This window comes from Papio anubis, chromosome 14 (genome assembly GCF_008728515.1).
Source record: "Papio anubis isolate 15944 chromosome 14, Panubis1.0, whole genome shotgun sequence".
NCBI classification, from domain to species: domain Eukaryota; kingdom Metazoa; phylum Chordata; class Mammalia; order Primates; family Cercopithecidae; genus Papio; species Papio anubis.
The window spans coordinates 85881302-85901703 of NC_044989.1; the positions used below are offsets into that span (position 1 = coordinate 85881302).

Sequence of the window (20402 nt, forward strand, 5' to 3'; positions counted from 1 at the left end):
CTGTACCACTGCACTCCAGCTTAGGCAACAGAGCAAGACTCTCTCAAAAAAAAAAAAAGGAAAAGAAAATTATTTCTATCTCCCCTAAATAAATGTCTGACTAACATTTAAAGATACTGGCTTATCAAGGGTATGTGTGTCTGGTGAGGGAACAGTAAATTATTAAGCCTGACCTGGTGTCCAAATTACTAGACAATAGAGGAAAGGAGTCCAAATCATGCAGAACTCATGGGCCATATCCAGTGTTTTATATTTTATCTTAACAATAATGATATTGCTAGAGTTTTAAGTAGGGGAAAAATAGAATTGGGATTTTTTAAAGACAGTCAAATTTAGCAATGGGGTGTTATATATTAACACCAAGTGTAGTGATACTAATGTTAATAAGTTGTGATAACCCAGTACCATCACACCAGCTGAGGGTGGGGAGTTTTTGTTGTTTCAATTTATTTTTTATTTTATTTTATTTTTGTTTTTGAGACAGAGTCTCACTCTGTCGCCCAGGCAGGAGTGCAATGGCACAATCTCGGCTCACTGCAACCTCCGCCTCCCGGGTTCAAGCAATTCTCCTGTTTCAGCCTCCCAAGTAGCTGGTATTACAGGCGCCCACCACCACACCCAGCTAATTTTTGTATTTTAGTAGAGGCAGGGTTTCACCATGTTGGCCAAACTGGTCTTAAACTCCTAACCTCAAGTGATCTGCCCACCTTGGCCTCCCAGAGTGTTGGGATTACAGGCGTGAGCCACCGGGCTCAGCCAAATTTTTAAATATTACTCTGGTTGTATCGTGAAGAACTTGAGTGGGGAGGGAGGAGTGAATTTAAGAGTTAAGAGACTAATGGCAATAGTTCAAGTAGGACTAGTGTAGGGACAGTGAGAATGGAGGGAAGTAATTGGACTCAAGATAAATCTGAAGGTAATACTAACAGGCCTTGAAGATGGGCTGGGTGTGGGGGAAAGGAGTGATGGTGAGGAAGGTGTGGAGGTGTCCTTTCCCTGAGGGAAGGAACACTAATGGAGAAGCAAGTCTGATGGGGGTGGGACATATAAAATGAATTTGCTTATGGTTAATTGCTTCTGTGTAGTTTGGACCATGAGACAGCCGGGTGAAAATATCTAGTTGGAAATGTGATCATGGAGTTCAAAGGTAAGTATAGGAACAATTTTTCTAACTAAATATTGTTCAAAACAGGATTGTTAATGGTTTCATAAAAAGTAATCTATTAGTTTATCGTAATTGTGACAGTTCTCTTACTATTGGACATCTGTATTATTTTTAGTTTTCTATTGTTAGTAACTATTGTTAAGTACTGGTTAGGTGCCTTTTAAGATAAGATAAACCCTCAGAAAGATTAAGTAGGCCTGGTAGAGTGGCTCATGCCTGTAATCCCAGCACTTTGGGAGGCCAAGAGGATCCCTTGAAGCCAGGAGTTTGAGACCAGCCTGGTCAACAAATTGAGACCCTGTCTCTATAAAAAAATTTAAAAATTAGTCTGGCTTGAGACCAGGAGTTGGAGATTACAGTGAGCTATGATCTCTGCATCCCAGCCTGAGTGACTGAGTGAGAACCAATCTCTGAAGAAAAGAAAGAAAGAAATAAAGATTAAGCAATTCTATTATTTTGCCAAAGCTTTGATAGCAGTGAGTATTATTAATCTGCCAAATAGATAGGAAAAACATAGTCCTTAAGTGTTATTCTTTAATACTTATTGCACAAATAATTTACATGACCTTGGACGATTTAATTACTTTAAATATTTGTTTCTTTATCGTTATTATTATTGTGGTGAGACAGGGTCTCGCTCTGACGCCCAGGCTGGAGTGCAATGGTGTGATCTTGGCACACTGCAACCTCTATGTCCTGGATTTGAGCAGTTCTCGTGCCTCAGCCTCCTGAGTAGCTGGGACTACCAGTGTGTGCCACCATACCCAGCTAATTTTTATATTTTTAGTAGAGACAGGGTTTCACCATGTTGGCCAGGCTGGTCTTAAACTCCTGACCTCAAGTGATCCGCCCACCTTGGCCTCCCTAAGTACTGAGATTACAGATGCATGCCACCACACCCAGCCTATTTCTTCTTTATGAAATGGAAATTAAAATGTTAAGAATTAGATGATTCATGTAAAATATAGTGTTTAACACTATATGTAGCATATAATGCTCTAAAATTATTATTGTAGTATGTTCATTATAGAAAAATTATGAAACAAAGATAAACCAAAGTAAGAAAGATGTTTCTTTTTTTTTTCCCCCCTTTTTTTTTGAGACCGACCATAGCTCACTGGAGCCTTGACCTCCCAGGCTCAAGTAATCCTCCCACCTCAGCCTCCCAAGTAGCTGGGACTACAGGTGCACGCCACCACACCTAGCTAATTTTTAAACTTTTTGTAGAGACAGGCTGTTGCCCAGGCTGGTCTTGAACTATGTTGCCTAGGCTGGTTTTGAACTCCTGGGCTCAAGCAATCCTCCCACCTCAGCCTCCCAAAGTGCTGCAAATACACATATGAGCCACCATACCTGGCCAGAAAAATATTCTTAATCGAGAGCTATTATCATTAATATTTTGTTGGTCCTCCTTTCCTATAGTAATATATGTGCATATAATTGTTAACCAAAAATAAAGCAAGTTATAAAGCCATATGTTGGCCGGGCACAGTGGCTCACACCTGTAATCCCAGCACTTTGGGAGGCCAAGGCAGGTGGATCACTTGAGGTCAGGAGTTCAAGACCAGCCTGGGCAACATGGCATAACCCCATCTCTGCTAAAAATACAAAAATTAGCCAGGCATGGTGGCGGGTGCCTGTAATCCTAGCTACTCGGGAGGCTGAGACACAAGAATCACTTGAATCCAGGAGGCAAAGGCTGCAGTGAGCTGAGATCGTGCCACTGCACTCCAGCCTGGGCAACAGAGCGAGATTCTGTCTAAAAAAAATTAAAACAGGCCGGGCATGGTGGCTCATGCCTGTAATCCCAGCACTTTGGGAGGCCAAGGCGGGAGGATCACGAGGTCAGGAGTTCAAGACCAACCTGACCAAAATAGTGAAACCCCCATCTCTACTAAAAATACAAAAATTAGCCAGGCATGGTGGTGTGTGCCTGTAGTCCCAGCTACTTGGCAGACTGAGGCAGGAGAATCACTTGAACCTAGGAGGTGGAGGTTGCAGTGAGCCGCGATCTTGCCATGCACTCCAACTTGGGCAACAGAGTGAGACTTCGTCTCAAAAAAAAAAAAATCCTTATGTAAAATTTTTACCTTGCAGGCCTCTTTGTGACCTTTAGTGCTATACCTAGTCAGGTCAGTTGTCTTCTGGGACACTATCTCATTGTTTTCCATCATTTCTTTTCTCCACATCCTTTGAGATCAACATACAGAAATCAACTGTGTTTCTATACCTTTGCAGTGGACAATCTGAAAATGAAATAAGAAATAATTGCATTTCTGAATAGTATTTTAAAAATCCATAGAAATAAATTTAACGAAAGAATTGCAAAATTTGTGTTGTGAAAACTACAAAACGTTGAAAGAAATTAAAGAAGACCTAAAGAAATGGAAAGATATCCTATATTCATGGATTGGAAGACAGAATTTTGTTAACATGGCTATGCTCCCCAAATTGGTCTACACACAGTTTCTATTAAACACAGTCTCTATTAAGATTCCTGCTGGCTTGGTGCAGAATCGACAAGCATATTCCACAATACATATGGAAATGCAAGAGGCATAGAAAAGCAAAAACAGACTTGAAAAAGAATAAAGCTGAAGGACTCATACTTCCCAGTTTCAAAACTCACCAAAAAGCTGGAGTAATTAGGGCAGTGTGCTACTGGCAAAAAGACATGAAGAGAAACATCTTTGTTAACTACCTCAAGAGGTCAGCCTCACAATTTAGCCCTGGACTACTAGCTTCTCAGATAATTGGTCTTAAGGAGTTTCCCCTCTTCATTATAACTTTTCTTTCAATTGGGGGAAAGAAAACTACATGTAAATAATTCAAAATAATACAGAACAGTGTGAAGCAGAGTCAGGATTCCCATCTCTCCATCAAGTGTATTTCTTCCTAGTGTATGTCTGATTTCTAACTGACTTTAAAAATCATTTTGTGGGGCCAGGCATGATGGCTCACACTTGTAATCCCAGCACTTAGGGAGGGCTGCAGGTAGGAGGATTGCTTGAGCCCAGGAGTTTGAGATCAGCATGGGAAACATAGCAAGACCCCATCTCTACACACACACACACACACACACACACATACACCCACAAATTAGGCATGTGGCTCTTGGCCTGCTGTCCCAGGTATTTGGGAGGCTGAGGTGGGAGGATTGTTTGAGCCCAGGAGGTCAAGGCTGCAGTGACCTGTGATCGCACCACTGCACTCCAGCCTGAGAGAAGAGTGAGACCCTGTCTCAAAATAATAATAATAATAATTTTGTGTGACTTTTTTTTTTTGAATCAGAGTCTCGCTCTGTCGCCCAGGCTGGAGTGCAATGGTGGGATCTTGGCTCACTGCAGCCTCCGCCCCCTGGGTTCCAGCGATTCTCCTGCTTCAGCCTCCTGTGTAGCTGTGATTACAAGTGCTCACCACCACACCCGGCTACGTTTTATATTTTTAGTGGAGACAGGGTTTTGCCATGTTGGCCGGGCTGACCTCGAACTCCTGACCTTAGGTGATCGGCTGCCTTGGCCTCCCAGAATGCTGAAGTTACAGGTGTGACCCACCACTCCTGGTTCACAAACTCCATTTTGCCTTTGGCAGAGGACATGTTTTCTTTCTTCGTGCCCTCTGGGTATGAAAGGGGTCCCCAGGCTTTTCCTGGCTACCACTTGCTCTGACCTTATACATGTTGGGTTTTGCTCTTAAAGAGGACAGCAGGAAGAAAGTTTGGTTTCAGAAACCAAGAGGGTTGGCAGTGGATGTGCAGATTTTGTCACGGAGTCTACAGAGCTCAGCTTTTGAGCCTCTGAGAAGTTTCATTTCTTGTGCAGAAAGAGTACAACTGAATTCAAGTTTGCCTTTAGAATTGCACTGAATAAAATACTGCACACTAAAGGAAAGCTTATTTTCTGCACGGTTGTCTTTTCAAAGACAGAATATCTGAAGCATGTTTCCTAGAGATTGTGTGGATGAGGGTGCACTGGCAGAGGCATCACTCAAGCTCTAGGGGTGGTGTGTAAAAAGCACATGGAGCCACAAGAGGCACCTCCTATAGTCAGCTAAAGGCTTCCCTTTCTCTGCCCAGCTTTTGGTTGAAGAGTGATTTTTTTTTTTCTTTTTCTTTTTTTTTTGAGATGGAATTTTGCTCTTGCCCAGGCTGGAGTGCAATGGCACGATCTCGGCTCACCACAACCTCCCGGGTTCAAGTGATTCTCCAGCCTCAGCCTCCTGAGTAGCTGGGACTACAGGCATGCACCACCACGCTCGGATAATTTTGTATTTTTAGTAGAGACGGGGTTTCTCCATGTTAGTCAGGCTGGTCTCGAACTCCTGACTTCAGGTGATCTGCCTGCCTCGGCCTCCCAGAGTGCTGCGATTACAGGCGTGAGCCACCGTGCCCAGTGAAGGGTGATTTCTATTAGACGAATCTGTGCTTCAGTCATGGATGTTAATAGAGAAACCTGTTTTCCTGCTACAGATTCCTGAGTAGAATTGCTGAAAGAGTCCACTTCTAGACTAAAGGGTAGTCGAAGACCAGTCTATGTAGAAAGGCTGAGGCAACTGGCAAAGACCTGACAGCTAATTACATATATTCTGACATAGTTCCCCCATAATGGCTTTTAGTGACACATGTGCTGATAGAATTCTAAACCTCTAAAATTCCCCTGCTGGTGATGCTGGTGTCTTCTTCTGTGCTTGTTTGTACAGGGTAACCTGATGCAGAATGCTGCAAGTGTGCTGAGAGCTAGAAGGCTGTGAAAACTCTTGCTAGGAAGGTTGGGCTTGGCATGACTTGCTCCAGTAGGAATCCTGGGGAGAGATTTTCAGCTTTAATTAAACAGTACATCCAGAGCAAAGGGTGACTCTCAACTCAGGTAGTTCTACAGGTCAGATGTGAATTTACCAAATCTCCCAATTTGTTTGTTTTTTCAGAGAGAGGGTCTTGCCCTGTCACTCTATTTGGAGTGTAGTGGTGTGATCATAGCTCACTGCAGCCTCACACTCCTGGGTTCAAACAATCCTCCCACCTCAGCCTCCCAAACTACTGGGATTACAGACATGAGCCATTGTACTTGGCCAAATCTCCCAATTTAGAAATGCCTCGTAAAGGGTTTGGGTCTATGTTTGGTTTGTTTGTTTGTTCTGTTTTGAGATGGGGTCCCACTCCCTTGCTCAGGCTGGAGTGCAGTGTCACAATCTTGGCTCACTGCATCCTCCACCTCCCGGGCTCAAGTGATCCTCCCACCTCAGCCTCCTGAATAGCTGGGACTACAGGGGCACACCACCATGCCCAGCTAATTTTTCTGGGCGGGGGTGGGTGAGGTGGGGACTTTATTTATACAGACAGGGTTTTGCCATGTTGCTCAGGCTGGTGTTGAACTCCCGAGCGCAAGTAATCTACCTGCCTTTGCCTCCCAAAGTTCTGGGATTACAGGCGTGAGCCAAAGCACTCAGCCCAGAGCTGTATGGTACTTCAATATGCCAGCCCCCGACACTCTGATTGGTATTCCTTTAATTCATCAGACCCCATGTGCAATAAATGGCTGAATGTTGAAATTGTTCTTCTTTGTTTGCCCAATCAGTAGATGGCCACTTTTTGTAACTTTATAATTACTTAATTTTATTTTTTTAAAGCTTATTTTGCTGTTTTTCAGTGTATAGTGTTTTACTGAGCTTCTGCAAATGCCATCACAGTTTTGTTTTGTTGAACAAAAAACATAAACTTCAAATGTTAAAGCAATGGAATCAATAAATTTATTGTTACATTAACGCGAACTACAAAGCAACCTTTAGTATATCTGATACCAAAGACATAACTGAAAAGTCATTTTTCCAAACCTTGAGCTTGCATTCACATACCCATCTAACTCTCACATGTGCTAATGAATGGCAAATGCCATTTCTGGGCTTCGCACACATTCTGTCGCTTTCCCTTTTCTGAGGTGACTTCCCTTCCTTACCCCACACCTCCCAGAGCTGTCCCCAGGTGTGCCCTTGCCTGGACAGCCCTGCAGCCTGCTTCAGCCCAGCAAAGTATTCATCTTACCAGTCCATGACCTGACTCCTGGCGTTACCCTTCGCTGCATCACCCTTCCCTGCGTATTTGGAGGATGAAGCTTGATTGAGGCTCAGGTACTGAGCTCCCTTGATGTAGGTGCCTTGATGCTGGCACATCGAGAACCAGATGCCACCCCGATCATAAGGAAGACAGACCCAGGACTTCCATATGAATTGGATATGATCATCTGACGTGCCCCCTAATAACTGATGGATCCCGCTGTTACCCCAAAGCTCCAGACCACACCGGGCCAGACACAGGCATTTCCCGTGCCCTGAAGAGCCACTGAACCCAGCACAAAAGAGATGTAGAGCTCTCCAAACCTATGGAATGGCAACCAAAACCATGTCCAGGTTTTGAGTTAAGCCTCAATAGTCTCCCCTTCTCCCTCAACAGTGTAGAACTGTGCAGCACAGCACTAAGTGAATGAGAGCAGAAGCCTCAGGACAGAACTGAACCCACCAGCTTGGGCTGACAACACTGCCAGGGGTTCTATCCACCGATGGAATTTTCTCTGATCACTGAGTGAGAAGGCATGGGTGAGGGATGCAGAGCGCTGCTTGTCATGAGACATCAAGCTATCCAAGTCAATATCCTGTTAGTAGGAACGGGATGTTATAAAAGGCATAATGATCTCACCTGCCGCAGCTGGAAGCAATGATTCCATTGCCCCAGACTCGGAATTGTGATTTAAACTAGGCCTGTCTTCAGGAATCAGAACCAAATCAGAACCAAATTGCCTTATATGTGCAAGGAACTAATGCAGAAAGACATTATGGGTAAGTCAAGGGAGATGCCCCAGCCATTGGGCAGATTCCTCTGACTCCTCCCTGATGGAACTAATTCTTCTTCTTCTGTGCCTGGATCCTAGAGCCAAGATCCTTAAGGTCTGAGTACAAGTTCCGCTTCAGGATGGCACTGCTGCACAGCAGGGCACCTTGCAGGGCCCCGGCCAGCCCACAGGTGAAGATATCCTGGCCTAGGAGGCAAGAGCAGAGGCCCCTGAGCGTGACCTAGGCACGCCCAGGGGAGGGTGGGACCCTGGTGCTCTTCCCTCCACATGAGGGCCACCCAGAGCTGGCTCCAATCAGGACCGGGGCCACAGCCTGCCCAGGCAGCCCTGCTCAGGGGATGGGAAGCTGCAGGGGACAGCAGGGCCTGAGGACAGGAAGAGAGGACGTTGGGCGACGGGCCCAGGGTCTCAGGTCCTGACAACATGGGGCAGTGAGTATACCTGTCAGGTAGAGGTTGGGGATGGGGCTCTGGGCCCTCAAGGAGGCAATCACACGAGGGTGCAGGCGGCCCAGGTCATGGTCAGCCCCATAGCAGGCGCCTCGGGGAGCAGCCAGATAGAACTGGTTGGTGAGTGGGGATCCTGCAGTCACACTCTCCACCTGAGGGCACAAAGGGTGGGCAGGCACGTGAGATCCTGGCTCCCCTCCCTCTTCCACTGTCTCCCATTTGCTGACTGCGGGTATGGGTGCCCTGTCCTTCCCTGGGGCTCATGTCGTGGGGCCCCATTCCCCTGTCTTTGCAAGGAAAGGGCAGAAATGGCACCATGAGGTCCGTCACCACCCCAAATATTTTACCCCCTACCTTCCCCTCCAGCTGTGGGAACAGTTTCATGACCACTGACATAGAGGCTTCCACAAAGGAGTTTTTGAAGGCCTCATAGTCACTGCCCCGCTTTCCCTGCAGCTCCGCCTGCCACTCCTCAAACCACTCGTAGGCGCTGGGTATGAGCATGGTCATGCTGGACCGGCCTGGGGGTCAGAGCTGACATTACTACTGCCCGGCTCCTCCCTCCAGTCCCTCACCCGGGACCCGCAGCCCCACCTGGGAATCGGTCCTCCCAGGTCGGATCCTTGGCTGATGGGAAAGCGATGAACAGAAGAGGGATGTGTTCCGCAGCCTTTTCCCTGGGCATGGAGACGTAGCGCTCCATCCTGCGTGTGACAGGAGTGTGGTGCGATCTCCAGGCTTTTGTCCTCAAAACCCCAGAACCACTGCAAGGACTGCTCAGCCCTAGGGACTCCCCACAGGGGTGAAGCTGAGCCACAGCCTTGAGGTGACAAACTTCCAGTAGCAAATTAGATATTGCCCATTTCCTCCCATTCCATATTCTCTGCTCATTCTGAGTCAAGCAGGGAGGCACAGGCCACACATACACACACACACACACACACACACAGACACGTGCGTCTTACGCCTGGTCCATGTCCGTGTCATAGTAAACATAGTAGTTGGTGGATGGCAGATGCAGGTCCTCCTTGGTGCCTTGCAGGCAGATGAAAACAGACATCATGCCTAAGCCAGGCCGCACCATCCCCAGCTGCTGCTTCACACCTGCCAAGGGGAGTGGGTGGTGCCTGTGTGAACTATAACCAGAGACGGCCACCCCCTGCTCCTAGGAGAGCCTTGGGGTGCCAGCTCTGGCACCTGCCTGAGGCATGCCAGGTCCCTGGCCACTCTGCTTCCTTCATTTAACTAAATATTTTTGAGGCCTTCAGATCATGTTCAGGAGGAAAATTCACAGACAAGGGAAAATTTTAACCAGATGGTGAGAGGGGGGTAGGAGGGACAGGTGACTCTAGCAGGGCTGCCTGGCCAGGACAGTATCAGTGCCCAGAGGTCCTGGGACAGGGAAGAACGGAGGTCACGGTCACAAAGAGAAAGGAAGTAGCAAAGGCAGAGTCTGCCTGTGCACCATGCCTGACCCCCCTGCTTTGCCCCTTGGCCATCTCTGCCTCACCCCTTCAGCTCCTGAGAGTCTGAGAGAGGGGAGGCCGTGCAGGCTGCAGGCTCAGCTACGAGGGGCAAAGAAAGGAGGGGCTGGCACTGGTGAAACCACCCTATGCCCTGGAGACAATCACAACTCCCTTACCACCAGTCCCCATGAGGAAAGCCAGGACCTCGCTTTAACCCCCAGCCCGCTCTGCTGTGCCCTTCCCCGGTTCCTTAGGGAGCAGCTCCCGCGGCCCACCCTCTGGGGTCAGGGCTCCTTCCCCTGCTCTCTGGCTCCTGCACCAGCCAAGGTTTCCACCACACCACATCCGGAGCTGCTCTGTGCTCTCCAGCTCCCGCCCCAGCCTGAGCCCTTCATCTGGGCCCCTCTCTCTCACCCCTGCTGGGTTCCTGGTTCACCCTTCCCAGCAGCCTCCCTTCCTCGGATCACACCAGATGCATCCAGTTACATGAAGTGGCGGGACCTCAGCCGCGGTGGCTCGGCGGCTCTGCTCCCTGTGGGCTGCCTGCTCTCCTGCTTCTCCTCCTGAGGCTACTTCTCTGGAAGCCCCCTCAACCCAGAAGGGTGAGAGGAGCTGGAGCTTTCAAATCAGACCAGCTACTCCACTCAGCCAGGCCTCTTTCAGCTGAGTGGCCTCAGGACTGTAATAATCTGTATGGGCCTCAGTTTCCCCAACATTCAATGGTAGGGTTAGGATGACATTAGAGGCAGCCTTCTCACCTTGTTGCGTAAGTACAATCAGAGGGCCGGCCAAGAAGAGGGGAAGCATGACCCAAATGGAGCAAGTTGGCTCCAGAAGGGGACATGTTGGGGAACCTGCAAGAGGGGCAGTGCAGACCCGCCTTTTACCTGGCAGACAGCGGGCATTCCCCGGCAGTAGGTGCTCATAGGTGTTGAACAGCCCTGCGTTGGAGACCACGACGGGGCAATAGATGTTCACCAGCTCATGCCCCTTCTTCACACTGACACCTGCAGGCACAAGTGCTTGGCTGAGGGTCTGTGAGCCCCGGGGAAAGAGGAAGGCCCACGGCCCCCATGGATCTCTCTCTGCCTGTGTCCATTTCTCAGACCTTGGAGTCCAGCTACCTAGACTCAGGCAGGGCAGGCCCCTGGGAAAATGCAAAGTGAGTGAATATTTTCAAGTGCTTTCAGCCTATCCTACAACTGCTTGGGCTTACTTTTCCTAGCTCTGTACCCACCTGCGTGTGTGTGTTTGTGTGTACTCTGTGTTTGAGCCAAATCCCAGACAAAGCTCAAGGGCTAAAGCACTTCCAGTGGAAATCCAGGCCCTTTTCTCTGCTGCCAGAGTTGCTTCCAAATACTCTTTAATACTCTCCAGTCGGGGCTGGGCACATTGGCTCATGCCTGTACTCTCAGCACTTTGGGAGTCCAAGGTAAGAGGACTGATTGCTTGCATATAGAAATTCAAGACCAGCCTGGGCAACATAGTGAGACCCTGTCTCTACAAAAAAAAAAAAAAAAAATTAAATTAAGCTGTATGGGGTTGTGCTGCACACCTGTAGTCCTATCTCCTCAGTCAGACGAATGGGTTCAGCCCAGGAATTAAATGCTACAGTGAGCTCTGATGACACTACCACACTCTAGCCTGGGCAACAGAGTGAGACTGTGTCTCTAAAAAAATGAATGAATGAATAAAATAAAAATCAAACCCTGCAATGATGCCTTATCCTGGATAAGAGAACCTCCGAAATCTTACAGCAGCCTGTGCAATGTGGTCCCTTCTGTGTGTCCAGCTCCATCCATCTCTGCTCACTCTCACTAAACTCCCACTAAACTATTAGGCAGAACCAATATCAAACAGCTGAGAGTCAACCATTTCTCACCTACAAAAATGGCAGTTTCTCATTGTTCAACCTAATACTTCTGGATGCCTGAAATCACTCAGCTCTTTCATGTCTCCATGTTTTTGTGCATGCTGCTTCCCCTTCCCGGAATATTCTCCAACCTCATCTGTTTGCTAGGTTCATCTCACCCTTTATTACTCAACTCCACACTGTGCCTCCAGGAGGCTTCCCCTGTTCCACCATGCTGTCTGTTACCCCCATCCTTAGCACAGTCCTCCAGATGGCACGTAAATGAATGATTTTTGTTTTTGTTTTTGTTTAAGACGAAGCCTCACTCCATTGCCCAGACTGGAGTGCAGTGGCGCGATCTCAGCTCACTGCAACCTCTTCCCCCTGGGTTCAAGCGATTCTCCTGCCTCAGCCTTCCAAGTAGCTGGGATTACAGGCTCCCAGCACTGTGCCTGGCTAATTTTGGTATTTTCAATAAAGACAGGGTTTCACCATATTGGCCTGGCTGGTCTTGAACTCCTGACCTTGTGATCCACGCACCTCGGCCTCCCAAAGTGCTGGGATTACAGGCGTGAGCCACGGCGCCCGGCCCTGGCTAATGTTTGTATTTTTGGTAAAGACACGGTTTCACCATGTTGGCCAGGCTGGTCCCAAACTCCCGACCTCAGGGGATCTGCCTGCCTTGGCCACCCAAAGTGCTGGGATTACAGGCATGAGCCACCGGCGCCCGACCTCTTTTATCTCTATCTTTTATTACCTAGCACTTGAAAAACAAATATATCTGGATTGTATTTACCTCAATTGATAAATCTACCTTGCTTCCTGGACCCCTTTCAGCTAGGAGAACTTGTTCACGGACATCAGAGAAAACCTTACCCAACTGACATCCACCTCTCTCTTACCACCCAGTAACTTACCAGTCTCTTCTACTAATGGATTCTCTCAGATCACTGATGGCCTTTTCTCCTCGATTTTTTATTTTGCACTGGGTCCCCCACTTATCACCTCCTTCAAAGGTTCCTCTGATAAATGCATGTCTATACCAGCCCAGTTTTTCCCAGGCCTCTTTTTGTCTGCTTCCCTGGCTTCTTTAAGCACCCATTAGTCATGGTGGGTTAAAGTCATGGCCTGTTCTGTTTAACAGACTCCTTCTTGCACAGACCCTCTATTCCAAGAGTAATTTATACTGGGATTCGGAGTCCCTATCCAGGTTACAGCATCAATCTGAGCCAGTGTAATAAGGTTCTAGGCCTCACTTTACAGACAGAGGCAGGGAACCTTGCTGGCCTCCATACTACCCTGTGGAATCCAAGGTTATTCATTCATTCCATCGGTCACTGAGCAGCATTTATTGAGCCTCTAATATGTGCTAAGATTTATAGATACAAAGATAAAAGACAGTATCTACACTCAAGAAGACAATTGGCTGGTCACGGTGGCTCACACCTGTAATCCCAGAACTTTGGGAGGCCAAGGGTGGCGCATCACAAGTTCAGCAGATGGAGACTCTCTTGGCTAACACATGGTGAAACCCCATCTCTACTAAAAATACAAAAAATTAACCGGGCGTGGTGGCAGGCACCTGTAGTCCCAGCTACTCGGGAGGCTGAGGCAGGAGAATGGCGTGAACCTGGGAGGTGGAGCTTGCAGCGAGCTGAGATCAGGCCACTGCACTCCAGCCTGGGCGACAGAGCAAGACTCTATCTCAAAAAAAAAAAAAAAAAAAAAGACAGTCATAGATTACTGGGTAAATAATTGTATCTATTAAATAAATAACAAAATACTGTTCTTTGGGGACCATGCAATCCTTTATTTTTCTTTTCTTTTTTTTAAATTTTTTTTTTAGACAGTGTCTCACTCTGTTGCCCAGGATGGGGTGCAGTGGTGCAATCTCGGCTCACTGCAATCTCTACCTCCCGGGTTTAAGCGATTCTTCTGCCTCAGCCTCCCAAGTAGCTGGGACTACAGGTGCGTCCCACCACACCCAGCTAATTTTTGTATTTTTAGTAGAGATGGGGTTTCACCATATTGGCCACGCTAGTCTCAAACTCCTGACCTTGTGATCCGCCTCAGCCTCCCAAAGTACTGGGATTACAGGCATGAGCCACTATGCCCAGCCATATTTTTCTTTTTTTTTTTTTTACTTTTTTAAGAGGGTTTAACCATGTTTCCCAGGCTGGTCTCAAATTCCTGAGCTCAAGCGATCCTCCCATCTCAGCTTCCCAAAGTGTTGGGATTACAGGCGTAGACCACCATGTCCGGCTGATCCTTTATCTTTCCTGCTTCCTTTTTATTTCTGGACTAACCACTATCCCTGGACCCTGCTCTGGGGCAGATTCTCACCTTTAGCCCCCATAAGAAGGTCAGTTCTCCTACTCCGTCTGGTCTTAGGGACACCTCAGATCTCGTCCACACCAACCCAGGGACCTAGAAGGGCAGCGCAGGGCAGGGCTCTCTCCACAGGCTTTCCCAGCTGAGTCCAGCAACACACTCTGCACAGTGGCCCTTGTAAGGACAGCACCTCCAGCCCGCTGAATCACAGGGATGGTATGGAAGGCAATTTCACTGGAACCCCCTCGGGGATAAAAGGCTCCTTTCAGGTAGTGGTTAACCAGCAGAGCGTGCATGGAAAAGGCACTGTGACGGGGGGTGACACCTGCAGAAGGAAGGAAGGGTGGTGAGCAGGCAAAAGCAGGCACCAGCACCATTCAGAAACGAATGTGGAATTCTGTGAGATAACACATAGCCCAGTCTATCCAAGGATCCACACGTTCCTCAGGGTTCAAGGCAGTCAGAAGAGACTTTCCATCCAGTCATGGGGTACCTTAGAGATCTTGGCACCAGTAGGAATATCCTCCCTGCAAACTGCCATGCTGCCAAGACCAGGGAAGACAGTGTTGGTTGAACGGAAAAATCATCCAGGGCATGGATAAAGAGAATTTTGACCAAGGAGTCCAGCAGGTGGCCGGACTTCTCATCCACAAACTCCAGAGGGCCTGGGGTTTACACTGCTCCATATCAGTCAGTCAGGCAGGGTCAAGAAGAAAGACTGAGAGACGAGAGGGTAGCCCTTCCTCCTCCAGAAGCTGCCCAGAGCCCATGGCCAGTACCCACCGTAAGTGGGGAAGATGTAGCTGAGCACTGCCTGGAGCTCAGAGGAGGCCCCCAGCTGCTGCAGGACCTCAGCCAGGCTCTGGGTGGATGCATGAAGGAATGGAGAGAAACGAGTCAGCAGCCCACACCTGTCGAGGAGCTGAATCACGGGCAATGGGAGGAACTTCAACAGGATGGCATGAGTGACTCCATTGGATACCACCTGGGGGAGTGAATGAGAAGAGCAGGCCTCACCTCTGGAACCGCTGTGACAGAACTGCTATCCCCATAGCCTGGACCAGCCCGAGGATCCAGCAACACTTACCCCTGACTGAACTTTGCTGAATTTGAATTTTTAAAAAAAATCTATACTCTGTGAATTTTTCCTGTCCTACACTTGGATGAGTCCTTCTTTTACTTTTTATTTTCCTGCTCAAATTCCTTTTCAAAAATCCCAGTCTGGTCTCGGATGAGTAAAAAGGAGTAGTGATCTGATGTCATGGAAGCCAGCCTAGTCAGGGAGGAGAGCAGGGCATCCCTGGAGGCCAGGGGGACAGCAGCAGCCGTGCAGTCAAGGCTCCAGAGAGAAAGAGAGAGACAGAGAACTGGATGGACTCGGGTGGAGGCTGAGCTAAGAACAGGTATGACTCTTCCTCCCTTCCTGCCTCTCCCCACTGCACTCTCCACCCCCAGTGCCTCCACTAATAATGAAGAAAGTCAGTCTTGTCGGGAATAAACTCTGGGTCCTCAGCATGTCCATGTTACCTTAACCAGCTTTATATACTTGTCAATGATAGCTTCCTCCTGTGGAAACTTCTCTTTGAGGCCCTGAATGTAGGCTTTCTCTCCACTGTACATGGGGTACTCCTTTCGGCCATTAGGCCCTTCCAGTACCATGATGTCAAAAGGAGAAGACATGGGAGCCCAGTCCAGCTGCCCTTCAGTGATCTGGTCCAAGATAAAACGGCCAATGCTGCCCTCCTCCATACGCCCAATGTAATGGATTCCTGTTGGGAGATGGAAAAACAAGGTAGTAAAGGCATACAAGGATTGAGCCCTGGAAAGGTGGCTGAGGAAGTGAGGTGGAAGAGGTTATCTGGCCTGGCCAAGTTCATGCCCAGAGTGAGCTGCCCACCCTGTCTGTAGGGAGGTGTCACAGCAGAAACCACCAGATCCCTGCCCGGCTCAACTCCCAGTAGCTATGCTGTCACATAAGAAAAGTGCCCAGAGGCTGGGCACGGTGGCTCACACCTGTAATCCCAGCACTTTGGGAGGCTGAGGGAGGTGGATCACTTGAGGTCAGGAGTTCGAGACCAGCCTGGCCAACATGGAGAAACCCCGTCTCTACTAAAATACAAAAAAATTAGCAGGGTGTAGTGGCCCACTTGGTGGGATTACTGAGTGTAATCCCAGCCACTCGGGAGACTGAGGCATGAGAACCACTCGAACTCAGGAAGTGGAGGTTACAGTAAGCTGGGATCACACCACTGCGCTCCAGCCTGGGTGACGAAGTGAGACTCTGTCTGAAACAAACAAAAAAAGTGCCCAGAGAGAAGATGGCACTTCCAAAACAACAGAAATGCTCAGTATCACCCCACAAGGGCTGCTCCAAGCCTTTTCAACATATAGCCATGCTCCCAACCCTTTTCCACACAAGCCTTACCTGTGTCAAATTCAAGGCCATTCTCTCCAAAGGTATGACAGGCGCCCCCTGCCTTGGTATGTTGTTCCAGCACCAGGACTCGCTTGCCAGCTTTAGCTAGAATTGCAGCTGCAGCCAGACCCCCAAAGCCACTGCCAATTACCACCACATCCAGCTTCTCCGGCACTCGGCTGACTGAAAAAGCTACAGCAGAAGGGCCAAAGGGTGGGTTTCTCAGGCAGGGGCAGGGAAATAGCAAAGATAGGGAAACCAAAGAAGACTTCTCTAGCTTGTACAGTGCAAGAAACCTCTCGAGCAGTTTGGCATGGAACTCTTGACTAACCTGTTTCAAATATTTTACCTGGGAATACTCAGAACCAGGCAGGCAGATTTGGGGTTTTGTGTTTTTGTTTTTTGAGACAGGGTCTCGCGCTGGCCCAGGCTGAAGTGCAGTGATGTGATCACAGCTCACTGCAGCCTTGAACTCCTGGCCTCAAGCAATCCTCCTGCCTCTGGCTCCCGAGTAGCTAGGACTACGGGTGCATGCCACCATGCCTAGAAAATTTATTTTTATTTTTATTTATTTTTGAGACAAGAGTCTCGCTCTGTCACCCAGGCTGGAGTGCAGTGGCGCAATCTCCGCTTACTGCAAGCTCTGCCACCCGGGTTCATGCCATTCTCCTGCCTCAGTCTCCCAAGTAGCTGGGACTACAGGCACCCGCCACCACGCCCGGCTAATTTTTTTTTTAATATATATTTTTTAGTAGAGAGGGGGTTTCACCCTGTTAGCCAGGATGGTCTCGATCTCCTGACCTCATGATCCACCCGCCTCGGCCTCCCCAAGTGCTGGGATTACAGGCATGAGCCACCGCGCCCGGCCTGTTTTATTTTTTATAGAGACAAAGTCTTGCTATGTTGCCCAAGCTGGTCTTGAACTCCTGGCCTCAAGTGATTCACCCACCTCGGCCTCCCAAAGTGCTGGGATTACAGGCATGAGCCACCATGCCCAGCCCACAGGCCGAGTTTCTTTGGAAGATGCAGGGTCTGCAAGCAACAGTGGAGTAGCTAGGTCTTATGGTGGCTCTTCCAGGTCCTGATGGAAAGGCTTGGGCAGGACAGAACTGCTCAGAGGCTGCAGCTCTGAGAAATCACAGCACCAGCCCGTCCCATAGGGAAGGTCTGGGGGCACTGCTGAGGGAGGCAGCACCTTCTCAGAAGACAAAACTGGATAGCAAGTGGTGCTATATGGGTACTTCCAACACAAGATCTGTTCTTTAAATCACTGGCAAAGAACTGAGATCTGGGATGTTTCAAGATACAAGAGAACTTGGCAGACTGCTTATTTTTTGAATGTTTTTAGAGAGATCAATAGTAAAAAAAAAAAATTTCATATGTAAATATGTAAGATAAATATATGAAACAAGTTTCACAATGCAATACTTAGTGGAACTACATATAATGCACTCTGATATTTTCTATTCTACTGCATTCTAAAATGTTAGTTGTGACCCAGCACGATGGTTCACGCCTGTAATATCCCAACACTTTGGGAGGCCAAGGTGGGCAGATCGCTTGAGGCCAGGAGTTCGAGAGCCTAGACAACATGTTGAAACCCTGTCTCTACTAAAAATACAAAAATTAGCTGGGCACGCACACCTCTCAGGAGGTTGAGGCACCATAATCACTTGAACCCAGGAAGCGGAAGTTGCAGTGAGCAGAGATCGCACCACGGCACCCTAGCATGGGCAACAGAGCGAGACTCTGTTTCAATAAATCAATAAATAATGCCAGTTGCAACTCACTAAATTGATTTCATAGCCCACTAATAGATCACAACGCGGTTTGAAAAGCAGTTAAACTAGTCATCTCATTTTTAGACCAGCCCAGGTAGGTGCTAATGGTTATGCAGCAAATTAGTGACAGTTCAAACTAAAACTCAGTTCTCGGAAGTCCAGATGATTAGTCCTTCCACTTAGAACAGTACTGTCTCCGATTGTGCAGCAAGATATGACACGGAGAATTCTAAAATTCACAAGTGAGAGGGACTCTGTAGAGCAAACAGATGATCCATTATTTTTTAAAGCAGCAGAACTCTTTAAACCCTAGAAGCAACCACAAAATATGTTTTAAAGATGAGAGTGGAGAGCAGGCTCTGAGCCTGAGGCACCCTGTTGAATCTCTGCCAAAGTTTCAGAACTAGGGTTCAATCCTTACGACTCGAGACCATGCAAAGCCTGTTAAATCACCGGACGGGCAAAATGCAATTTCCTACGCAAGTTGGGACACATTTCTGTGTTGTCCCCCACACCCCTGAGCTCTCATGGGAGGGTAGGTGAAAAAGTTAAAGTCCTGGAACCAAGTGGAGGAATGTCTCTTATCAGGTCCGTGAGCTGCCGGGATTACAAGTGGCAGGGCGGGTGCCAAGACCTTGCAAACCAAGAACAGTCACCGCGCCCTTGGGACTACTATTCCCGGGGCCTGCTAGGGCGAAGGCTATGGGGCCTGCTAGGGCGAAGGCTATCGGGGCCTGCTAGGGCGAAGGCTATAGACAGTGTCGGACACTAAAGCAGGGCTCCTCCCCGTGCAAGGAAGCCCTCCCAGTACTTTACATATGGGGAAACTGAGGCCCGGGTCTGGTAGCGGCTGCCTTGGCAAAATGAGAACCCAAACCTGTGAGAATGCCTGAAGTGCAGCCCCGGATCCCAGGGTCCCTCCTACTACCTTGTTTGAGAACCTTCTTCCTGGCCTCCTTGTCAGTTACCAGAGGCGCTGGTGGCCGTTTGACATCTTCGGAGAAAGGATTCGGGGATTTGCCAGAGAACAGTCCCGAGTAAACTTTGCAGACGACGGCCAGCAGCAGGACGCTCAGAAGCAGCACCAGCGAAAGCCACATCTCGCCGGCCTCGGGTCGGGTAAATGGTACAGCTCCGACTTCGCTCAGCCTCTAGGACTGTGGCTCCGCCCGGGCTAATTCGCTTTTCAGTCAGGAGGCGGAGGCAGCTTTGAGCACTAATTAACCAGCCAGCCAGCCAGCCAGCCAGCGAGAAGCCAGCAATCTGGTGACGATTGACCCTCCCGGCTCCCCGTACTTCTTTTGCAGCGCATGGTTTCCATTGCCTACTGGGAAATGTAGTTCTCGGGGCCAGGGGAGACGGCACGGAAGAGGCCTGTGCGCAAGAGCAGATGAGGCCTAGCAGAGGCGGCGGGATCCCCAAGTTTGGAAAGCTGTGTTAAGGGTGAGAACGCGTTAACACCTGCCAAGGGGTTAACTCCTTTGATAAGCTCCCTAACCCCTTTGATAAGCTGGTTGGTGCCTTTGTGGAGCTAGCAGCCGGCCTGAGGAGGGAGGGAGAATGTGATCCGGTGGAAACGATCACTGCAGGGCGAGACAAGGCCTAGAGTTGTAAGACTGAAAGAGAATCCCGACTGGGAGACAGGAGTCTTGAGTTCTGGTCCTGGCTCTGCCCTGGACTCGCTGCCCTGAGGTGTTAAATTGCTTTCCTCCTCTTACGCCTCCAGGCAATGCGAAAGTTCTGTCCAAAATCCGCACACAACCCCTGTCTGACTGGGTATCTTGAATTGAAATCTCTGTTCTGCGCATCACAGCCGGTGAGCCTGTGGCTCTGTGCCCCTCAACATGGCCCATAGTTTTGTCCTGGGAGCCCGCCTGGGACGGAAATCCTTTATGGCGGGTCCCTAATGACACCCCGTCCGTGGGGAACCTGGGGGACGGGGAGCCGCCTACGGACGAGCACGGTGAAAGGATCAGCGAAGGGCCGGTCTAATTTAAATTCCTATGCAGAGTCTAACCTCCAACAAGCAGTTGAAGAATCATACCCACTCCTTGCCTAAAGTGGATGCACAATGAATACTTGATTTGAGAAGGATCCATT

General features: G+C 48.8%; 2 protein-coding genes across 9 annotated transcripts in view; one reads left to right on the plus strand and one right to left on the minus strand.

Moving 5' to 3' along the window:
* The window catches only part of ELMOD3 (ELMO domain containing 3), a 63707-nt gene that overhangs the window by 4562 nt on the left and 38743 nt on the right, over positions 1-20402 (plus strand). For 6 of the 8 annotated variants that reach the window (XM_031655303.1, XM_009184540.3, XM_017947690.3 and 3 more), the window contains exon 1: positions 19580-19745. The exons of 1 other annotated variant lie outside the window; for it this stretch is intronic. The gene's annotated coding sequence lies outside the window, so the exon portion shown is untranslated. Of the gene's footprint in view, positions 1-1085; positions 1148-19579; positions 19746-20402 lie in introns of those variants that run through there. One more of the 8 variants, XM_017947691.2, reaches the window with a different exon arrangement.
* Positions 6888-19539, minus strand: RETSAT (retinol saturase). Its single transcript, XM_003908899.4, has 11 exons — positions 19231-19539; positions 16531-16713; positions 15633-15874; positions 14889-15090; positions 14233-14430; positions 10810-10929; positions 9422-9560; positions 9051-9160; positions 8811-8977; positions 8449-8608; positions 6888-8193 (listed from the first exon to the last, which is right to left on the minus strand). The coding sequence occupies exons 1-11, from the start codon at positions 19400-19402 to the stop codon at positions 8054-8056; spliced, it is 1833 nt and encodes a 610-aa protein (XP_003908948.1). The 5' UTR covers positions 19403-19539; the 3' UTR covers positions 6888-8053.